At 38.0% G+C, this 24,137-nt stretch overlaps 1 protein-coding gene across 1 annotated transcript in view; it reads left to right on the forward strand.

The window, feature by feature from the left end:
* Positions 1 to 4,410: 4,410 nt before the first annotated feature.
* The window catches only part of Vang (Strabismus domain-containing protein Vang), a 29,031-nt gene continuing 9,304 nt past the window's right edge, over positions 4,411 to 24,137 (forward strand). The window contains exons 1-4 of the mRNA XM_083124929.1: positions 4,411 to 4,650; positions 6,145 to 6,353; positions 10,041 to 10,158; positions 19,491 to 20,060. Of these exons, the coding sequence (XP_082981055.1) occupies positions 6,196 to 6,353; positions 10,041 to 10,158; positions 19,491 to 20,060 (846 nt within the window). The 5' untranslated portion in view covers positions 4,411 to 4,650; positions 6,145 to 6,195. The remainder of the gene's footprint in view (positions 4,651 to 6,144; positions 6,354 to 10,040; positions 10,159 to 19,490; positions 20,061 to 24,137) is intronic.

Here is a 24,137-nt window from a genome sequence, read left to right on the forward strand (position 1 = left end):
CTGCAGTGAATAATGAAATAATTTGAAATGAAAAATGTATCCCAGAACTCAAGAAGCCAAATGAATATTATTGAAGAAACTACAAAAAAGTGTGTTTTGTTACCTGTTTTGTTTCTGTGCATAAAGTGGACTTAAACACCAAATCAACAAACCGTGGGGGAATGGTTATTACAGCGTGCTACGACACCAGGAGTTCCAGGTTCGAAGCCCTACCTGGGCGTGGGTGTTCTTTGGGCTTGTCCCTTCATTAATTTATCGTATCATCTTCGCAATTAACCAAATGTGAGAAAAAAGCCACGCTAAGTAACAAAAATCAAGTCAAATCATTGATTGATTGCTTGATTTGGTTTATTTTACTTCGCTTTTCCGCCACTTTTGGCTAATCGCGAAGATGATACAATATAATTGATGAAGGGACACGCTCAAAGAATAACCATGGCCAAGCCGAGATTCGAACCCAGGATCTCTGGCTTAGTAGTCAAATCGAATCTCTTTTTATTTTCAAATGGGGTGGGGGTTACGTGTACTTTTTTTTTAGTACTCATTCATCATTTTGCAATCTTTTCCTGTTATTGACGTTCTATTTTTAGAAATACTGAGCCTTAAAGGGGCGAGGGGTATCAGCCACACCAACCCCCCCTTGAGCACGCCACTGATTGCTACCCCGAGTGTCGACGTCACCGCACGTCACTGGTCTCGATCAGCTGATCTGTGCATAAAGTGGACTCAAAACAAATACTAGGAAAGATGCCTAGTTTGGGAGGATGATCCTGCTCCTCCATTCCCCCACTTTGCTCATCATTCATCATTCTTCCTCATTCTCACAATTAGCCAAAAGAGACAGAAAACGGCCATAGATAAGAAAATAACTAAATAAACAATGCATCCTCATTGCCATGATTAGAAAAAGTTACAGAAAAGGGACGCAAAAGTTGAAAAAATACATACATTTGAAAACTGTGCATTTTAACAAAAAAAATTGTCATTTCTGCACAGGGCCGGCGCCAGAAATTTTCGACCGGATGGGCAGAAGCTCCACATTGATAGATGAGGGTGGGCAGTATAAATGTAAGATCATATATAGTATATATTTGTATGTAAGACGTATGCATCCCCCTCTCTCTTACACTCCCGATTTTTCTCTTACTTCTTTTCCCTTTCCTTTTCTTGTTTTCCTCTTTATTCTTTTCTAATCTATTCTCGCATCTTGTTCCATTTCCTTCCGCTTTGTCTCTGATGGACACAATTATTTCAAGGAAGTGTTTACACATGCGCAGCCATACATTCTAGTCACATTCATTCATGCATGTTAATAGAGTAAAATAAATGTGAATTAGGTTTATTTAAGCTTGTGTTGCAAATACAAGACACATACTTGATATTATGTATTCGGCGACAGTGATAGAAAGTGCGATGGTAGACAATCGTGAATGCATGTTCCTGAGCATAGTATTTTCATGGTATGAGTTTTTGACTGAAAGAGTTTTCTTACTCTTTGGGGGTCACATTTTTTAGCTTATAAGGTCTTTTACAACTGAGAAATCTATCTGAATGTTCGTAGTAGCGGTGATTGGGTGCCAACATTTGAGGGGTAAGGACAATATACTTTTTCGTGGTAGAAAAGGCTTAGCATAAAGAGGTCATAGTGCAGGTGCAAAAAGTGGCAAAATGTGGCGGGGGAACTGCATCCCCCACTTCCCTCTCCTCCTAATCGCCGCCACTGAATGTTTGGATGAAAATGAACGTCTTATTAGGAAGATTTAAAACACACAGGGATAACCAATTCTTTGTTCCTTGTCCATGAAGTATTCCTAGGCTAATGAAAGGCTATTTTGACTAAATATCACTCATAAGTAATAAACAAGTAAGATTGAAAAATCTGTTCAGAATTGAAGAGATTATTAACTAAGTTGGTATTCGTTTTCTGAACTTTCATGTTACTAATGCGGGAGAAGCAATACACGTATGGTTACATGAACAAGCGATCAAGAAAATTTTACGAAAAGTATTTTTTATTTGCATAACATTTGAAGTTGCGGGCGGTAATTGCCCCCTGCAGGTACACTTAGCCGTCAATGTTTCCCATCCCCCTTTGCCCCCTAGAGCTTATTTCAGTCCAAGGTTGGGGGGAGGGCAATGCCCTTTGTGGTTGCGCCACTGCTCCAATCCCTTCTACACAGTTCCAGTTATAACTTCTCGCAAAGTTACATGGTGTGGTTTGTTATTATATTTTTCCCACATCCGAAGTACCTAACTTTTTTTTTTCATTATGTGGTACTTTTCAAAGCAGTCTTTCGCAGTGAAGGCCCGGAGCTGCTGCCCTCAAGTTCACCCTAAATTCTGATCTAATCTTGATCATACCCTGAATAATTTTGAGCCTCCTAAGCCTACTAGCTGCTTTTAATCATGGAAGTGTTCATTTGATCACAGTTTTTGTTTCAATAGCTCTAGTAATTACTTTCACTTTCTAATGACAAAATTGGCTTTTTATGGGTTGATAATATGTGAACATTTCTAGCATAGATACTATACAGAAGTTAAAAATAAAAAAATACATGTTATGTACACCAGAATACACTTACTTATTGAATCATTCATATATCCCCAAGTATATGTACTTATTGAATTTGATTGGGTGGGCAATCGGGTGGGCACAGGAATTTTTGGGTGGGCGCTTGCCCACCCGTGCCCACCCCTGTCGCCGTCCCTGTTTCTGCATTAAAGTCAATAACTTGTACGTTGTTTTTACAATATGATAAAATATATTGAGGAAACTGATGTGTAAACCCGAGTGTTCTAAACATATTGTAATTTTAAAATGGCTAGCCGGAATATATTCATATATGCAAGTTAGTTATCTGGATATCAGAATTATTCAGATGCTAATGAAATAAATTACGCAGATATCTATAATCTGCGATATAAATATATTTATAATCTAGATTATCTGTATTTGCATGTAATGGACTTTGTGTTTTTGAGGCTCTTGCAAAAGTAAGCAATGTTGTCGTTTATTTTTGACGCCGTTGCCACATTAAAAAATTACCTCAAAACGCTGAGAAAATGTAGCTGTAGCCAGGGCGTCGCCAGAAATTTTCCTGGGGGGGGGGGGGGTCGAAGGACACACCGAAGATGTCGAGGGCACCCCCTCCCCTCAAAAATGTTGTGATACAGAGCAGTGGCATATGAAGAAGTTTGTCAAGGAGGGGGGCATTTTTAAATTATTGCATTATCGGTATTTTAAAGTATGTTATTACTACTACTACTACTACTACTACTACTACTACTACTACTGCTACTAGTAGTAGTAGTAGCAGTAGCAGCAGCAGCAGTTTAGTTGATTTTAGCATCCAATAAGTTTATTATATGAATAATATAGTAGGTACTTGTTACAACCAAGATTACGTAATAGTTACTTCTAACATCAGTAGCAGAAGCAGCAGCAAACACAGTAGTAGATATAAGAAGTTTCGGAACGTGTGAAAGTTACAAATTAACAGTTTCATGCCCGTTTGCACCAACATTGAACTAACTCGCGAGTAAAAACATACGTGGGTCAGGGTAATCCGTAGCGATGTAAACATTAGCTATGAAACGATTGATATTTCTCGATTTTTATATACGCAGTTTGAGTCTCTCGATATCTCAAGACCATTTTTAAGCACAACTATAGGAATTTTGTAGCTTTGCTACCGCTACAACTACAATTTTTAAAAAAATGTAGTGGCGCTACAGCTACAAATTTTGTAGCTAGCTACAGTAGCGCGCTACTTCCGACCACTGCATTTCAATCACTAATTATATTGTAATTATTGCAAGAACGTTGCAGCAGGAACATGATAACTTCAAACTAAAATAAATCCTTTTTTTTTTCACTACTCACTATTAAGGAGGAAAATGTGCATCGTTTGCCCCACGCTTCGAAAAAAGAAACCCATGATTGCCCCTCCCTGTAAAGAATCCTGCTGACATCGATGCTGATAGGGATTTATAGAAAGAAATTTCTGCACTGTTTATTTTAAAATTCTTTCGAAGATATTATGCCTTGTTGGCATTTGAGTATTCTGAAAGAATGTGGGAAAAATTTCTAGGTTGAAGTGTTAGTTGTAGCAACTGCCCCCCCCCCCTTGCGTACGCTTACGCTTTTGTCGTAGCACGTTACTTTGAACTGACCCGCCCCCTTAAGCCCATTCCTAACCCCCAATGCCGGTGTCTTCACTGCCGGCAAATACACACATATATATACATTTCGATTTTCAATTCAAAGCCAGACAAGAAATGAATCCAAAGCCATCTCAACGTGAATCACGTCAATGTGAACCTTTGAACTTGTCCATTAAGTAGCGCCTCCAACGTCGGTAGTGAAAAACATTCTACACAGCAAGTTCAGAAATAAAGTGAGCACAAAATTTCATTGGTCGCGGTGGCTGGATGTCGGAATGGTGGAGATCAAAGACCTGGGTAATGGTGCCTGGCGGTAATGATAGCAAGGTGAAGCTAGACTGAAGTGAATCTTTCGTGTGAATTTTATGAAATGTGGTTTTGCCTATTGAACATAGAGCCTGATAGGATAACGTATGTTGTACTGTAACGAAGAATAGCATTTATGCACGTAATGACGGGAGAAGAGGACAAGCACAGCCTTTGTAGGTAAGTTGTTGATGTTACACCCTAAGGCATGGAATTTAACGAATGTCAAAGTAATAAAAAAACGCAAAGGTATAATTAGGTATTTTGTTTTGGAAATAATTTCGTAGATGTAAATGTTGGTTTGGCTCATTTTTATCGTATGAAAAGCTTAGTTGCATTTAGTTATAAATAGACCTGGGAAAATTGATCCTTATTGTGGTAAACAAGTACAGTTTATTCCAATCGCAATTATGTCATTCGTAGCAAAATGTTGGAATCTCTGATAGCAGTAAGGCAGCTAGCACATAACTATGTATTAGTAAATCAATAGCAATGTTTCTTCTAATGTTTTTAGTGAATAGTTTATTGAATTTTGAAACAAAGTATTATTTCACAGTGCCGTTTGGTAGTTTCGTGCCGGTGGAACAAGACTTAGTGCAAGAATTAACCAAATTATGCCATTTTCATTTGTCTTTATATGATTGGGTACACGATTATAATCGGTTAGTAAAACAGTATTTCCTTGTAGTAAAGGTTACGTTTGCTATGACAATCCATTTAACTGAAGACTATGAAGTACTCAGGGCAAAGATGCACACATGTTACAGTTTGGGTCAGTTACAGAAAGATGTAAGTGCAAACAATGAATGTGATTACTATTTTGTAAGCAATGTGCATCATGTTACACCTTGTTTTCTATGTGTATGAAGGACCGACTATTGTATTAGTTAATATTTTCTTTCTGAAGACAGTCTTTGGTAAACGTTCGGTATATCGGAGACACATTAAAATCGGATATTTTGTGTTTCACATGGTTCGTACTTACCAGTTGTGTATTGCAGAACATAGTTCAAGGTGCCATTATGCATTTTACACGAAAACAGACAATTTTTCACATACCGAGTCATTTTTTTTTTATTCCTTTCTTCTCTTCTGTAACACACGTTACGATGGGCAAATTTTGACTCGTGTTGTTGGTATGAAGTGTTTCCAACCTTCTTCACCAAAAAATACCTACTATTGTGTTCGTCGTGTGTGAAATTTTACATTTTGCACGGGTAGCTGACTGATAGCCCCAAGAACAATTATGCACAGTAGCTGATTGATAGCCCCATGAACCATTGCTGATAAGGTTATGTTTGGTGAGGCAAGCATAGTGAAAAAAAAGGGGGTTGGAAACACTGACAGGGGCGTACATCATCAAATGTATGCAGCATGCAGTTCATGTAGTGAAAACAATGGCAAGTGTACGCCGGTGAGTTATTTCTCTTGAAAAATACATGATTTCCCGGTCAAATATATTCCAGGATGAAAGAAAATACCTCGACAAATGTTGGAAAGCTTGCAGAAACTCATTTCCATAAGTAGTTTCTTGTGTAAAAATGAAGAAATGTGTCTCCGATTTACCAAACTTTTACCCAGTCTTTGAAATTAGAATTTTTCACTGCAAGTTTATTATGTGTAATACTCTTTGTGTATTTTGAATGTATAATGCATTTTATTTTCTCTGTGCAGGATGTGTTGAAATGAGATGAAAAAGTTAATGTGTAATGACTTACATGTCAGATGCCAGGATTGTTTCAAGCTGGCTCCCCGGTGTGTTGGTCAGGGATGGAGACAGAGTCGGTGAAGTCAGCTCTGAGTGAACAGAGCTCTCGATCCCGACGGTCCCGTAGTCATACGCATCGCAATAATCACCGAGCACACTCTCATCGAAGTACCAGGTAAGTGGTTTAAGAACCTTTTCACTTAAATTATTAATATGAATGGATTAGGATAGCAAATAAGAATGTGTTAAAGGTTTTTCTAAAGTTAGCTGGTATGGAAATTATGGCCCCGGGGTATCATTCTACACCCTCAGTTTCGGGCACATTTCAAATATTTTGTAATGACTGCCTACCGGTAGATATAGGGAGCCACCACATCATGGAGGAAACAGTGCCTCTGGAAACCAGTTGGGTAACAAAACAAGACAAATCGAAAATTAAATCCACAGCTAGCTATACATACAACCTCAACTGGCTCCTTGGAACACACACATATGTAGGTGAAACTTAATATGAGTAGGTAAATAGAGATGCAAACACAGTCAATATTATTTCCATAATTTTAATTTATATTACGAGATTTTGCCTAACTGTTGCATGAAACAAAACTGATACAAGAATAAAGACCTATAAACATATTTCTAAAATTTACACATACTGTCACAAGCTAAATTAGCAATGAAGAGTTGAAATTATTTGGCCAATTACATAATGCATGCAGTACGCGTACTACACTAAAGTTTGCACATTACCTTGTCTGCCGATGCACATTAGAGGAGAAAAACATATATACACGCGCACCGAGTTAGTTCATCGTTGGGGCCCAGTCTTCTCATATGGTCGTGATGTCACGTTTGAAGAGAGATGGAGGGGAGGGTAATAGATGAAATGATAGCAGCTAGAACCACTGGTGGGTTCCTTGGTCGTCTCCGGTTCAGTCCATTACAGCGAGCTTGATCACTGTAGAAGTTGTTCTTCAGGCATCTTAACGTTGGACTTGGCGTCACCGAACAATTCGTACTTAACGTACTGTTTCAATACTTGCTGTTCACGCGTCTGAGCGTCAACAAATCAGCACTGCTCACATATACGTACGAACAAGGAAGAAAAACAGAACTTTTCGTGAGCGACCACGTCGCCTCCTTACTTATTCACTGTAAAAACTTAGACTGTCTGCCCCAGGACTCTACACACTCCTGGAAACACTATTGTGCTCCCCTGACCAATCAGGAGCTTGCACTTTCTTCTTCATTATGCACTACTGACGCACTATTGACAATGAACATGAAGGGTGTATGACCTTGCAAGTTTACAGCGATATATATATAATCTCACCCTTTTATTAAAGTGAACAGAAACATGCCTAGGTTCGAAATTTATGAAGGTAAATAGTTCTCCTTTGAGCTTACTTCTGAAGTTTACACGCAGTGGATGTTTTCGAAATGGTGACAGGCTTCTAAATATTCGAGAGACAAATATATGGTCGCGCAGATGGACAGACAAAAGGCTTGACGTGAGAATGTCTGAAAATATGGTGCGACTCGAATTGGAGGAGACCCCCCCTAGAATGGAGGGTGTGGAGCCATCTAAGATGGAAGAAATTCACTAGATTTAGAAAGTTGAAAGAGGCAAAGACAAAGTGAAACCTTTACGTTATGCCGGTGAAATTTTGACATGCCTGGCAACACTGACGTCCAGGCGTGCATTTTGTTGAGGAGACCTAGCTCTATTGTTACATCTTTTTCAGCTTTCTAGACTGGCTGCTGCATTCTATCCCTCGACCGTGAAAGTCGCATGGTGGTAAATTCACGTAACTGTGACAGCACCATGCTGTGCGAAGAAGGTGGTCAAAAATAGGGGTGACCTCCATGAGAGTTCCCACGACCCACGCTAACTTTCGAAAATAAGGAAAAAAAATTAAACAAAAAAGAAAACTTTGGGTGGACGCTGCAAAAGTCCATCACAATTTTAGTGGAAATATTTAGTTCCTCATAACAAACAGTGTTTGTAAATAGCGCGGAAGGTAATTTTTTAGATCTACATGCTACCAAACTTCCTTTTTTAATATTAAAATTCCTTACGTAACATCAAACAGGTTTTTCAGGGCTTCCATGATGGCGGATTCATGTCACAGGTGCAAGTCGGAAGATTTCGGATCATGGATTCATGTCACAGGCGCACGTCTGAATTTTATCTTTTTCTTCTTATGATTGACTTGTGCAATGGGAACATTTACGATTGCGATATGTTATTTGTGTGATATATTGGTGGATTGGACATTTCAGACATTGGATTTCATTTATGCGACTTCAGAAATTGTAATTAATTATTTAATTTTGGCAACTGCAGGCCATAAAGGGGAGGGTTGTATTTTCTAAATGACTTGTGGGATGGGATAATTTGGGACTTCTTATTTTTATGATGGGAAGGGAGTGGAGCGTGGTATTCTGTGGAAAAGGACAACAAGGACTTTCAACCTAGGAGTTACTTCATTTTTGGACTTACAAATTTAACTTCGACCCACAATTCAGTGCCTGGCCTTGGTAAAAAGAGGTAAGTTACCTGCTTAGGTTTAATTTTAGCCTTCATTTTTTGTATCTTCATGTGTCAATGCGGAAAACAGTGAGAAATAGTGTTGGGGGCAGGTGACTGGCCAATTTCTAACATGCCTTTAACGACAATATCTCAACTTCAAATGGCTGTACATTCATAAATAATTGTTTCCACGCTCCAAATTTTTGTTCTTCATAGTTAGCGTCACATATTCTTCATAAAAAAAAAAACCTTCCGAAATCGAGGGTGTAGAATGGGATACCGGACCCGAAATTATGAAGAAAAAAATATGATTTGGATTATCAACTTAATGGTGATTTGAAGATTCCTAAGCGTGTAAAATTAATATAGCTAATTATTTTCCTGTAGTTTACGGTTATTAAGATAACTGTCAAAATGAAAATAAATGTCTGATGAAAGGAGCGTGTGTTCTCCTGAAACGTCACAAAGAAAAACTGTTTTCTTATCTTTGTAATAACCATAAACTACAGGAAAATAGTTAGATTGTACTTTTTGAAAAGGGTCAATAGGCCTATAATTTCGAGGCCTGATGTTTATGTAAACAAAATGTGGAAAATATGAACATAAATAAGGAATTACTGAAATATGTTTACAATATATATATATTTCATGTTAATTTTTAGGTGTCTGTGGATTTCTTGAAAATTCCATCTAAGCCACTAGTTGAAAAGGTGTCCTGCAGTTTGTATTTCCAGAATCAACTTATAGTATTTGAGAAATATGGTAGTAATAAAGAGTAAAGTACAAAGGGAGCCTGGATGGTTACAGTAAGACTTTCATGCCTAAGATTAAGCGAGAGCCGGGTGGTGGTGGATGTCACATTCAGACAAAAATTACCAAATATTTAGAGAAATTATACATTGAATGTTTGTCTTCAAAATATATGACTGCAATAATACTGCATTTTATGGAAAAAATGTGACATGAAGTTATTGTATACCAATTTTTACATTCTGATTCTTGATTGATTGATTTGGTTAATTTGACTTTGGCTTTCTGGGACTTTTTGGACTAATTGCGAAGATGAGGATGAGTGATGATATGATGACAGAAAGTTAGAAGGGACACTCACAATGAACACCCAGGCTGGGCCTCAACCCTGGGACCTCTGGCATTGTAGTGCTAACCACTTTGCCGAGGAGGTCTCGATATATTTTTTTTAGTAATTTTTGCTAGGAAGCATACAAAGGCAAAATTATGTTTTCACAATGGCCCTAGTAATTTCTACCTAGTGCTATGTAAAGAATTGCTAAGGCTATTTTGTATTCAAAACTTTTTATTTTATTGCAGGAGTACCAAAAGTCACAGGAAACTAGATGAGAGCATGGCTCCCTTTCAGACGGCTGTGACTATTTCGGATGACAATCGAGATGGTCAGGAAGTTATTGAAGTTCAGATTCTGCCTCAGGTGAGATAGTTTGGTTGTTATTGACCTTTTTTAGTGTGCATGTAGTACAAACACTTTCACCCTGACCATGTAAATTTATAACCGAGGAAAAGATGAAAAATTATTACTCTAGAAGTGAATTCTGTTGTGAAAGTGAGAAGGATTGGGGTACATTTTGTGTATTATTTATCACATTTATACGTACATTTTGGGGGGAAAAATGTTGAATAGGTACCACATTTGTTCTGACAATTACATTTTTTTTCCAGCAGTACAGTAAAGTAAAACCTCATTAGTAATCATAATTGTAATCTGGGGGTAACAGCCCGGGTCCATGGACTACCTACCAACTGCCAACCTCACTCCTGCCAGAGGTGGGATTGATTGATTTGGTTTTACTTCACGTTTTGTGCCTCTTGGCTAATTTGCGAAGATGGGGGATTTGTGATGACCAAGCCCGAGAGGGATTTGAACCTGGGACCCTTGGCGTCACTGCATGATATGCTAACCACTCGGCCACAGGGGCTGGCACCAGAGATGGAAGATCATGCGACCAGTTATGGGTGACGTGGTCAGCATGACGAACTCGCAGTTGTCGTTCTAGCTCACCTAATTTCCTCACGATGGTGGGTGGCGATCAGTCCCATACACTGACAGAAATTTCAGTAAAGGTTGTTAACGCTTCGCCCAGGAGACTCGAAACTGCGCACATCCTGTACCCTGAGTGCAAAGCTTACACCCTAGACAACACAACCATAGTGCAGAACTCTCATTAGTAGAGTTTTGGATAATATGACGCACCTTGTATTTCAAACTATTTACATTCCTGTCAGACCAGCGAGACTCTGGCTCATGGACTCATGGCCATTGTTATAATCATCTGTGGGGTCTTGCCCTTGTGTATGCTGAGTCGCCCCTTTATTGCCTCAGTTTTTAAATAGAGTATGGATTGGTTGATTTGCTGTTTTAAGTCCACTTTGTGCCCAGTAAGGCTAATCGAGACTGGACCTATATTTAAAGTGGAATCCGAACCACTATGTGCCTCCACCAGGTATCGAACCTGGGACCCCTTGATTACAAGGCAACAACACTACCACTGCACCATCGGGGAGGCCCAACTAGAGAATGTAGATTTTATACTCTGAGATAGTGTAGTATTAGTTCTTGTTAAGAAATGAACGAATGCATTAGTTTTAAAACTTTAATAGGGACGTTTTTAACAGACATATTTTCTTTTCTTGTCACCGACATGTCCTCAGTTTTCTTATATTTAAGGGCTTATCCCCTTATTGCATGATGGGTAAACATAGCCTATGTGCTGATGTGTCCATAATATACAGGGATTTGGGGTGTAAGGGGTGACCTTCCACGTAGTACACCCAAATGTCAACCTCACTTCCACATTAGTACACCCTGGACTGAAGACTTAACGAGGCTCTGGCGACTGGCCCCATGGCCAGTATAATTTTGTTTGTGTTGTCCTGTTCTTTTGTCCTTATGTGTGCTGAGTGCCCCTTTACAGCCTCAGCTTTTAACAGAGGTCAGAACATTTTAAATTTTTAGTTATGCAACGTTAGAGTTGTTATTTGTAATGGTAAGGGGCTGGCCCCCGTATAATGTGATGGGAGCAAAATAGCCTACGTGCTGATGCTCCCAAAATTTTAAATTCAAATCAAATCAAATATACAGGGATTTTTTTCAAATAGCAGAAATGAAACGAACATGTTTCGCTGAAGCATATTACGTAAATGGAATAAATTGTACACTTCTTGGGGATTAATTCAGTATTTTTCTTAAAGGTTCGCATAATCACTTTTTATAGATGCAAAATATTCTAACATGGTTATTTTTAGTGGTTTTTATTTTATCTGCGACGTTTCGTTCTGGTTTCCCAGAACTTTTTCAAGCTACACTAGGATAAACATACAATAACACATCCTCAGATGGCTAGTCACTCTTCACTTCTAAGGAATGTGTCCTTATTTCCTCCTAGGTAAACGGGTTTTCCTTGCAGGTGTCATAGCTTGCTGTTTCTCCTCCTCCCCTCCTCCTTCTGGTGGCACTCACCTCCCCTTTCTCCTTTAACTCATCTGGGAAGTTAAAATCTTCCATTTTTGTGCAGAAAATTGAAGGTGGCTCAGGAAACTTAACCAACTTACTTTCCACATGCTTTTTTTTTATCAGTTCCACCCATTTCATTCCAATTTCCCCTTTTCTCTCCCCTGTTTATGCATTTGTGCCTTGTCTCTGCTACTTTTCTCTCTTATTTCATTTTCCCTCATCTCCTTCATTTGTACTTTCTTAATGCTGTGCCCATTTGTTGACATATGCTCACTCAATGCTGTTTTTGGATCTTCCTCTTTAATGTCTCTCCTATATATTTGCTTGTCCACCACATTCTACTTCAGATTAATTCAGAAAATAAAAACAATTCATCTGTACACTTGTTGGAGATTTATTCAAACAAGACGAAAACACACCAGAAATGATGTCTTTCAAGTGGTCATCTTGTGATGCTACACAGTATTGGAGTCTTATGGATCGATTGAGTTGGAATTTTAAGTTCACTTTATGCACAGTAAGGCTAATCGGGACTGGACCTACAGTTTAAAGTGGGATCCGAACCACTATGTGCCTCCACCGGGTATCGAACAAGGCAATGACATGGAGTCTTATGGAGTGACGTTGAGAGTATTGGGAAGGATGTCCTGAAATGTGTGATATTGTAAGAAAATAAAACAATACTGTGTAGCATCACAAGGTGACCACTTGAAATACATCATTTCTGGCGGTTTTGTCTTGTTTGAATAAATCTCCCAACAAGTATACTGATTGTTTCTTGAATTAAACTCCCAAGAAGTGCGGAATTTATTCCATTTACGTAATATGCTGTAAGTAAATGTGATTGTTTTATTTCTGCTGTTTTAAAACAGCAAACATTACTGGCTGGAAAAGTATGCATTTTGTGTATTTCAGTGTGATATAGATAATTTTAGATCAAAAGTTATCTTAAATTTTCCTTTGGTAAACTTATGTCCCCAATTCAAACCATGAACTTGAACCGGTGTGGGGTCTATTTGGACCCCAGTCTTACATGACATTACGTGTCTTTGAAGCAACTCAAGTTTTTGCGGCATTCATTTCTGTATTATATCTTTAATGTTTGCTGATACCTGTGCATAGAAAAACTATTGAATGGTTCGTATTCGGTAGGGAGGGAAATAACTGTATTTTTTGTTTTTGATCATTGTTCGTTTGTTTCCTGCTCAGAAGTGTTTAGAAAAGGCTTGATTAGTAGACAAACATATTTTTGGTAAATAAAAAAGCAAATTTTCAGTACAAAAACTGTCAATTTTGGGTTCAAAAGGGGCATATAAAATGACATTTTGGTTTTCAAATTGTGTATATAATCCTAAATGTGATTTAAAAACTACACTTATTACACAAAATAAAAATATTCCTTCTAATATCACATTTATGTGGTTACTAGAGGTTTAAGCGGCGATTGGGTTCCAAAACTGGGGGGTAAAGACAGTATATTTCCCTTTGTATATAAGGTTTAGCATAGTGCGGGGGCAAAAGTGGCGAAAATTTGGGGGGGGGGGGGGCAACTGCCCCTTCTCACTGCCACTGCTCACAGGATAGTTCGAACTTCAGAAAGTGTCGCGTCATTAAATAAACTCTAAATTTCGTGTTAGTCTATTTTGCATTTTCCATTTCATTTTGCATTATTTGGTGAAGGACATGCACCTCACACCTTTCAGAAACATGATAAATTAACATTACAATGAGTTATTTACCATTTTGTGTTTTCATTAAAATACTAAATATGCATGCCTCTATTGATTGGACTTTTCCTAAACCTGTATTTCCCTTGTGATTGGTTTTAAAGCTCCTTGAGTCAGGCGGGTGAACTTAGTGAATGTACCTTGATGTCTTTAGATTCCTGAAACTTGAAGAGAAATGCTATTACTACCAAGAGTAATAGCATTTTTCTTGAAGTTTCAGGAATCTATGATTTTATTTATTTTAGATGTTATTGTAATATTTTTTATTTTGTTTGCACTTATTGCACTTTCTGAAATATTTTTGACCACATAATGTTTAAATATAATAACAGGAGGATTATAAATAGATTTTCTTGTAAAAAAAAAAATCTGAAATAAAAATAAAACAGACTGCTTCTTTTCAGTTAGGTTGCTATATTACAACAATGTAACATTGACAACATCCATTATATAACATATTCTTTTTATTTAATAATTGCTAACCATTCAGGGTGGCGACAGACCTGGAAAACCTGGAAAACCGGGAAAAGTCAGGGAATTTGAGGTGTCAAAAAAAGTCAGGGAAATGTCAGGGAATTTCGTCTTCATTGTCTTTTTTTTAATTTTTTTTATTTAAAGATATCGTTATGGAACTCTGCACGAGAACAGGAAATCTCGTTCGTAAGATTCGGCCTCAGCTTTTAGGCCCCTGTTATGAGCAACACAACCAGTGATGGCAGGAGGAGAGAGAGAGAGAGAGAGAAATTTCTCTCGTCCTGGCTTCTCGGCGGGAATTTTAAATACGAACACTCTTTGTAGGAAAATTGTTATAACTCTGGCACTATGGGAGCAATCTACTTCGGATAAGTTCTGTTTTTCATCTAAAACATCATAGCATGCAACCGTGTACAATTCAGAATGCCGATCCAAGGAAGGGGGGTTTGGGGGCGCGACCACCGAATTTCAATGAAAAAACAAAAATGTGGAGTTTGCCCCCTCTTCTCCCGCTATTTTGGGGAGAAGCTGCGAACTTTAGTATTCTTTTCAAAGAATGGATATTTCTCAAGAGAATGAAACATGTTTCATGTTCTTGGGTGCCATACAAGTTGAATAATAAGCCAAAATGTGATTTTTACGAAAAATAGGTAATTTGCATTTTTGGAGGAAAATTGTTATAACTCTGACACTATGGGAGCAATCTACTTTGGATCAGTTTTGTTTTTCAGCTAAGACATCATAGCATGCAACCGTGTATAATTCAGAACGCCGGACCGAGGAAAGGGGGTTTGGGGGCACAACCCCCGAATTTCAATGAATTTCAAAGAGATTGAAACATGTTTCATGTTCCTGGGTGCTATACAAGTTGAGTAATGAGCCAAAATGTGAAACTCTGTTCGGAAATGTGACATGGATATGTTGCGGAGAAGGGGGAGAGGTTGGTCATCAATATGAATTTTCCAGGCTTGCTCCAGACCTGTGTCAGAGTTTCCACCCAAACATAAGAGTATGAAGGTCCAAAATGCACATTCATTTCGAAATCAGCACCAGTACGACCTTACTCTGATTATACCATATGGTATCATTGGGGAAGTAAAGGTTAAGCCTCTAAATATTACTTGGAAAATGCATTGAATTATCATTTTTTCTTGTCCGTATGAGAGTAGTAAGGCGACTTGTCAACAGATGGAGGGGATAAGAGCGTGTGGTGCCGTCCGATAGTTGTCGGACATCATAGTAAGGCATTTTGTTGGGCAAACTAAAGGACAATAGAAACAAATAGCTTCCATTGATACGTACGATTTTTGTCGAATATCGCCACCAGACAAAGTATCTCACTACAACATGCGACAGAAAAATGTATGGACTGCAACATCCAATAAAAGTCGCATGCATAAACAAGAAGAGCTTTAGACTGCAAATATGCTGCTCGAATTTTGTTACTCTTCTGGCTCACTTCACCTTATTTAATGTAGCAGTGCTTACGAAGGTTTTCTTTCATCATCCTGACGTATTACTGGTTTCGCACAAGTTAACATACGTTTACAATGACATTGCACTATTCTTAGATATCAAGAAGAATCCAACCAAATGGGATATATATTGAATAATATCGCGAAAAGTGAAACATAAATCTGCATTGGTGAACGTTATAAAAATTGGTAAGTGCATGCTCCCAACCTCAAATTTACTGCAACACTAGTATTGCAATGAAATTAACGCCACTCCCTGTCCTGTCTGTTTAAACTCATGAGAGATGGTCATTAATCTCTCACTGAGTAAGGTTAATGTCCAATATTATGAAATAAAATACTAATAATAAATATGTAAATATTTTAATATCATATTTACTCAAATCATTCAATCATAAAAGGAAATCACTTTCTTCAAGATTTGACTTTTCTATACCAGCCCTGCTAAATTTTCACTTTCCATCTACTGATTTATACGAGGGGTGGCCAAAAAGTAATTTCCAATTAGTAGGGACATTGATTTTTCGCAAACGCTAAAACCGTGAAAAATGGCGCCTGTTCAAAATATCGAAATAATACGAATTTGGCATAAAATGCGAATTATTGGTGTTTTAGCGATTTTCTTTTTAAAAAATGTCCTAAAACAACGAAAAATTCCATGAAAGCCAACATTCTTGTCTTTTCTAGGCCATGTTTGTGTACATAGAACAAGCAAGTTTTCCAACATTTTACTCAAGAGTAAACTATAGAGTTATACGTACATGGAATAATTCCGACAGCCACATTAAATCATGTATTTCCCACGATTTTTTCAACTTCTATCAAAACCATTTGCACCACAGAGCAAAGTGACAGAGTTCTAACAGGAGATCGAGTGTGTATCTACCGTCACACGAGAGCCACATCTTCGTATTTGTCACACGAGATATATTTTGAATTACCAAGCTAAGTGCGCACCATCGGCATTTGTCGAGCGAGTAATAATGGAGCTCAGTCATTAGGTCATCTGACTACTATGCGAGAGACCCGGGGTCGATCCCCTGTGGGGGAGAACCAGGATGTTTTCCACCTATTCAAACTGTTCCAGCGCCCATCCAGCATCATATGAAGCTGGTACCTTGAGGAAACTTTGAGGGATAAAGGTAGCCAGGAGCGTGGTGCTGATCACATCACCCCTACTTTCAGCTGTCATCAAGAAAGTGTGGGCTCTAACTCCACACCCCTACTATATACCTTCATGGATAAGTGCAGGGGAGCACTTTACTTTTACTTCCTCAAAAATCTGTTCCAACATATCAAACTGTCACAAAAATACGTAGACCATGTGACCTACAATTTAAAATAATAGTTTAAATCCACAATAGAATATTAAGTTTCGGTATATTTGGCATATAAATGTTCTAAAACAAAAACGCGAATTTTGAAGAACGTAACACTAACAAGTCAAAAAAAGATAATGCCAATTTTTGGTGCCATAATATATCGGTATCTGTCACGTAAGATTGATTGATTTTAATTTTTTGGGTGCGTCGTCACTTATGGTCATTATGCACCCTTCAGTATATACGGGGAGAATTCCATTATCTAAAATCCTTACCTTAAAATTAAGAAAGAGGTATGGAAAATAACTTTCCCAAAATAACTTTCAAGATATCAAACTCTCACGAAGAGGCATAAGCCATGTGAGTTACAATTTGAAACAGTAGTTTAAAAACACTATGAAGGTATAATTTCAGAAATTTGCCAGAAAATTTGCTAAAATGAAAATGTGAATTTTGGGAAAAATAACACCGTTTAGTAAAAAATAAGAAAATAAACCAATTTAAAAAAGGTCCCTCCCGATTAGACATAAATATAACAAGAATATCAGTTGTAATTTATTGCATTAGTAACAGTGAGTCCTAACCTAATTTTCGGCATAATCACCACCATTGTTCTGGCATTTATCGTAGCATGGCACTAAATTTTGTATGCTCATGGTATATGTGTCTGACAGCAAAGACTGGAACTATCTCTACCGCAGTGTAGCTGTCAAATCCTTGCCCTACCAGAAACCTCTTCAGTTAAACAAAGAGATGAAAGTCTGTACATTCAAGACCAGGGCTCTACAGGGAGTGGTCCAAGATCTCTCACCTGAAGTGATGCAAAGGGCCCGTGTGTACTCAGCTGTATGGGGTTGTGCACATTCGATTGGCCTTCCGTGAATTGTCTGCACCATCGTCTGACCATACAATCACTCACAACGTCCGGTCTGCACACCTCACACGATTGCTGGTGGCTCTGTGCCAAATTCTGAGCGTGCAATGTAGGCTACATCTTCATCGCAGTCGGTGGGAGACTGTATGAGAGCTGCAATCTTTAACCTAGAACTGTCCTAAAACTACTGCATTACAACTGTACCAGATTACAGTTACATGCCACTTCTTCCTGTTTGCATGTGTGTGTGTGTGTGTCTATCTCTGACCACTAGTGCTTCGTATAGGCACCATTGGAGCTTTTTTCAGGATGCCCCTCGTATATGAACTTTCAGAAGCTTTTATTATTAGAGTGTTTACTGTTTTAATGTGTGGTTAGTTAAATCAGGTACCTATACAATGAAATTCTATAAAATCCTTGCGTTAAATTTCTAATACCTACATACTATTTTCGTCAGCAATAATGGTATAACTGCATGTTGTCAGTTTCACAGTACTTCACTTGGATATACTGTACTGAAGCAGGAATCCCATTGATAATGTAAGGAAATATGACACTTTATTTTGTTCGATTCAATTGTTTTACTTATATGCAAGAGTTAAGTTGTTTGCTTTACAGAGAAGAGAGAAGTTGCTTTATGCATTCAAAAATGATTCCGCACTCATGGTTCTTACAAGCAGAGGGTTCCAAACCTCAGTGGAAATATCAGCATATAATACCGAGAATGTATAAGGAGACTGATAAATTACAAAATGTATTTCTTAATCACTTTTCACTCTTATCTAATTTAGTCGTAACTTTAAAATATTTTATTTTAAACTTACTGCGTATGACAAAATTCCGTAATCCTTCCCTAGCTTGTGAATTGTAATAATTTTCCAAATTCACTATTTTCTGTTTTAAATTCAAATCATAGAGAATAGAGAAATTGAGTCAATTTCATAGAAGATAATATTGGTACTTAACAAAACCATACGTGGATCTGTGTGAGTTTATTATTTCCATTTGCAAAAACATCGATTTTGTTTAGTTTGTAATTGTCAGGGAAAAATGTAAATTTTGTCCTGGAAAACCTGGAAAAGTCAGGGAATTTTATTTCTGCTTGTTTGTAGCCACCCTGCCATTGTTATAACTGTATCTTTAGTCAAAATGAAAATCAATGTCTGATGAAGGGAGCGTTGTTCTGAAAGGTCACAACGAAAAACTGTTTTCTTATGCTTGTAATAACCTTAAACTACAGGAAAATAATTATAAATAGTCGTTTTCAACAATTTAAGTTGGTTTGGTTCATTGACTACTGTCCATATATAAATTTTTAATGGTCCAATTGGAGTCCATGGTACACAGCATGTAATTTTTTTCATGGTACCACATAGGGAATAAGGAGACAATAATAGTTTTTGTATTCTTTTCATTATAGGATGACAACTGGGGAGAGAACACGACGGCTGTTACTGGAAATACCTCAGAGCAATCCCTCTCAGTGGACGATGTTGGCCAGTGGACCTCGGAACCCGATACAGGACTGGGTTTTCAGTGCCAACGTTATCTGGGATCATGCGTGACAGCAATACTATCACTCTCTGCCTTTCTAAGCCCAATCGCGATGGTGCTCCTACCAAAGCTGGGATTTTTCCAAATGAGCAAAGAAAATTTGCAGTGTGCACCCGAGTGTGAAGGCCTCCTCATATCCTTCTCCTTCAAGTTGATAATCCTCGTCGTCGGCACTTGGGCCGTGTTTTATCGCCAGCCGAAGGCCACGATGCCTCGCATTTTCTTGTTCCGTGCAGTTGTGCTCGTGTTAGTGCTTGTGTTCACCTTTGCATACTGGCTCTTCTATGCAGTTCGTGTAAACGAGAAACAGGGAGAACTGAAGTATTATTCCTTGGTTGTGTACGCAGGGAGTCTTGTTGATGCACTGCTCTTCATTCATTACCTGGCGGTTGTCCTTGTTGAAATTCGACATCTGCAACCTATGTATTACATAAAGGTAAGTTGGTTTTATTGTTTTCCTCAGTAGTGATAGACAGATGTGAAATTTGGTACCCTTGACCCTCTGTACCCCCTGGAGAATGTGAAATATTTTGCATGGTTTATGAAGATTTTGTTGTTCATGAACGTTTTCAGTTGATTTGAGCTATTGGAAATGAGTTCTTGTGAAGTAAAGTAAGTCTGTTACCTTAGCGTGTTACTTTACCTTGTAGCAGAACAGCCAGAAGGCTTCACGCAGGTGAATATAGCACCCAAAACAATTTTCCACAACAGCAGCTATAATTTTACGTAGTTAGGTTAGGATTGTTAGGTTTTGGGTACTATTATCGTATGGGTGAAACACCTACGAATCATATATTTCGGACTTCTTTACATTGCTAACGTGTTGCGGAACATTTCTTAAGGCGAAATAATGCATTTCTAACTAAGATAATGTTTATTTTCTCTATTTACGAGTACTTACTGTTACTTGTTGTTTCGAATGTAACACATTATGGCCGTCATAGCATACAGGTTTAGGGGGCGTTCTGAGAGTGTTTTGTCGATTTATGCAGTGCTGCAACCTCGTTCACCGGAAAATATCTACTTTCGTGCCCTGTTTGAAATTATGCTAATACGTCGCATTTACGTGTAGAACTTGTAAAATAACCTTGCGATTTACCACGTTCATTGTCCATACACAGCAATTCGGAACCATCTTTCTTTCGCAATTCGGAACCATGTTTTTTTTGCAATTCGTTAATGCTCTTCCTTTACGCACAACACTCTTGCAACCTTGAATATTGACGTCAGACGAGGAATGCCTACGTGGTTAGGTTAGGCCTGTTAGGTTAGGTTCCATTAGCATAAATACAAAGAAAAAATAATATTTTCGCTAAGAGACGCGTTACCTTTGTATTGCCTAACATGAAAAAGGTCTCTCCTGTGACGTCAGAACACAATGTTGCTAGTGTGTTGTGCGATAAGTGACACATCTTTTTACTCGTAATTCGTTAATTCTCTTCCTTTACGCACAACAATCTTGCAACCTTGAATATTGACGTCAGACGAGGAATGCCTACGTGGTTAGGTTAGGCCTGTTAGGTTAGGTTCCATTAGCATAAATACAAAGAAAAATTGTAAAAACAGCTCTCTCCTGTGACGTCCGAACACAATGTTGCTACAATGTTGTGCGATAAGTTTTCGGGGGAAAAATGGCTTGTTCCGAACTCGACAGGTGGTTCTAGTGAAAACACGGCGAGGCTGAAACACTGGCTACGGGGTTGCATCGTCTTAACACACGGAACATTGCACTCCCATGCAAAAAGCAAATGGCGGGAGCAGAAACAGCGTGTCGGACAGAGATTTTCGCAGAAAACAAAACGCATTCACATTAAAATGGATCAAATCTATATTCAGGAACTTCCAAAACGCTCAAGAAAATGATTTCCGTAAGTACTTTCTCCTGTAAATTTGAAGGAAATTTGAAGGAATCCGTTTTACCCATACGATAATGTTACCAGGTTTTGTACTGATAGTTATTTTTGACGTGTTCTTTCGCTATTTTTGTGTGTATGCAAACAGTGGTAACATTATCGTATGAGGGAAACGGATTCCTTCAAATTTACAGGAGAAAGTACGTACGGAAATCATTTTGTTTAGCGTTGTGGAAGTTCCTGAATGTAGATTTGATTCATTTTAATGTGAATGCATGTTGTTTTCTGCGAAAATCTCTGTCCGACATGCTGTTTCTGCTCCCGCCTTTGCTTTCTGCACGAGAGTGCAATGTGTTAAGATGATGCAACCCCGTAGCCAGTGTTTCAGCTTCGCCGTGTTTTCACTAGAACATGACGTGTCGAGTATTTTTAATTTTTTTTTAACTATGCTTGCCTAACTTAACCTAACCTTACAGAAAATGGTTTTTGGGGCTAACGTGAATGGTTTTTGGGGCTAACGTGAATGGTTTGTGAGGCTAACGTCAATGGTTTGCGACGTATTAGCATAATTTCAAATCCGGGCACGAAAGTAGATATTTTCCAGTGAACGAGGTTGCAACACTGCATAAATCGTCAAAACACTCTCAGAACGCCCCCTAAACCAGTACGCTATCACGGCCATAATGTGTTACAGATTCGAAACAACAAGTAACAGTAAGTACTCGTAAATCTAAGAAATAGACATTGATATGCATTATTTCACTTTAGGAAATGTTCCACATTCGAAAATAACACGTTAGCAATGTAATGAAGTCCGAAATATATGATTCGTAGGTGTTTCCCTCATACGATAATAGTACCCAAACAGTTTTTACTAACAAAAAGTGTTGAAAATGCTCTGAAATTGCAGGTTTTAACTTACGTGGGCTATTCTTCAGGATCAAATATCTCCTTTAAGCTGGAACCACTTTTGTATTATGTAAAACATTGATATCTGTCGATTAAAAAAAAAATGACATAATTCTTGAGGGGGTTACAGTGGGTAAGTGGCCCCTCAATTTTTTCTGATACAAGAAAGTGCATATTTAAAATTCCAGATGTTTTGTTGAATATCCACTCTTATTCTTGTGTACTAGGTTGAATGTAATTTGCTTGCACCTGCACATAACACCTGGTGTCAAGAAGTGTAGCGAACTAGATGGCGCTGTTAGTAGCGGCACAAGTTCCTTTAGTTTAATTGCGATTCCATCATGCTACTTGCACATTTCTTACATGGGTCAATTTTGATTTATGTCTGTTAACACATACTGCGCAGTTTGAGCTTATTTACTGCATGTTTCCTTGACACTTATTTTTTTACTTCCATATACTCCTATATGGTTCTTTACTTGCCACCGTTCACTCTCATTTGAGCTACAGGTATGACTTATCGCATGTAAGTCGAACATCATCTTAGTGAAGTCCCGTATTTCATCTTCTGACATAAGTGCGGAATGCTTCGTGTTTAGGTTAGGCTTCATCATCATCCTTTGCCGTTTCCTGCCTCTGGCTGGGTCGGCATAGAAGTCGTGGTCTTCTACCGACATCTTGGTCTCCCTCTTGGCCTTATTCCCACTCCTTGTGCATTGTAAGGTTAGGTTTAAATCTCTTAGCAAGCATAAATACACTACATTTAGCCTCACAACGAAAGCATTTAACCTGACATCAGAAGATGAAATACGGTGCTGGACTGAGAAGGTGATTTGGCTTGCGTTTGATAAGTGAACCTCCACCAGGAACAAGTGAATAATTGTAGCAGTCTGTGGAAGTCCTGTTTTAGAGGCATGTCCCGGTTGTCCATATATTTCAAAATTCACTATTTCTTCCGTTTTATAAGAGTCTAGGAGCTACATTGAAAACTAAGTCTAAATTTGCGAGACATTTCATGCTAAAAATAGATGTATTGATATGTAGAGCAGTGAATAAGCATGTAGTTTCTTTACGGAATTGCAACTAGAATTTACATTTCCTCCATCTTGACACAAACTCAAAAGAAAAATCTAGAGTTTTGTGTCTGATAGGTGGGGTAAGGTTTTCAGGGAGATTAAGCAGTTGATGAAGAATATAGCTTCTGTTAAGAAGATTGGTTCTTCTGCTAAATACTTCTGGCATTACTCAACTTCATCATAAAGGTTAATAAGAAAGGACCAAAAACGCCATACCGAGATTATAATAATTAATACCTTTTGACAATGGGAGCTCATATTTCATTTATTGTTTATGATGTATTATCTATGTGATGAATCCTTTAATAAATATTAGCAATACGTTAATAATAATAATAATTTTATGATTCTTCAGCGAGGGGTGAGAGTGATCTCCTTTGGATTTCTCGTTTTTGGGTCAAAATATTATGGTCACCTTATTTTTTGATAGACTGGGTTTAATGTAGATTACTTTGTATTAATTAAGATGCCTTAAATTTAACGATTTCAGTAAATTATATCTAGAGGCATGCAAATTTCGTTTTTGACGAAAAAACGAAATATGAAATAACATGCTGTAATGTTCATTTTTCATGTTTCTGAAAGGTGAGAGGTGCATTTTTCTACCCTGTTTTGTCACGAAATAATGCGAAATGTACTGCAAAATGCGAAATATACTCTTAAACACGAAATTTA

This window comes from Lepisma saccharinum, chromosome 7, assembly GCF_977018435.1.
Source record: "Lepisma saccharinum chromosome 7, izLepSacc3.1, whole genome shotgun sequence".
NCBI lineage: Eukaryota > Metazoa > Arthropoda > Insecta > Zygentoma > Lepismatidae > Lepisma > Lepisma saccharinum.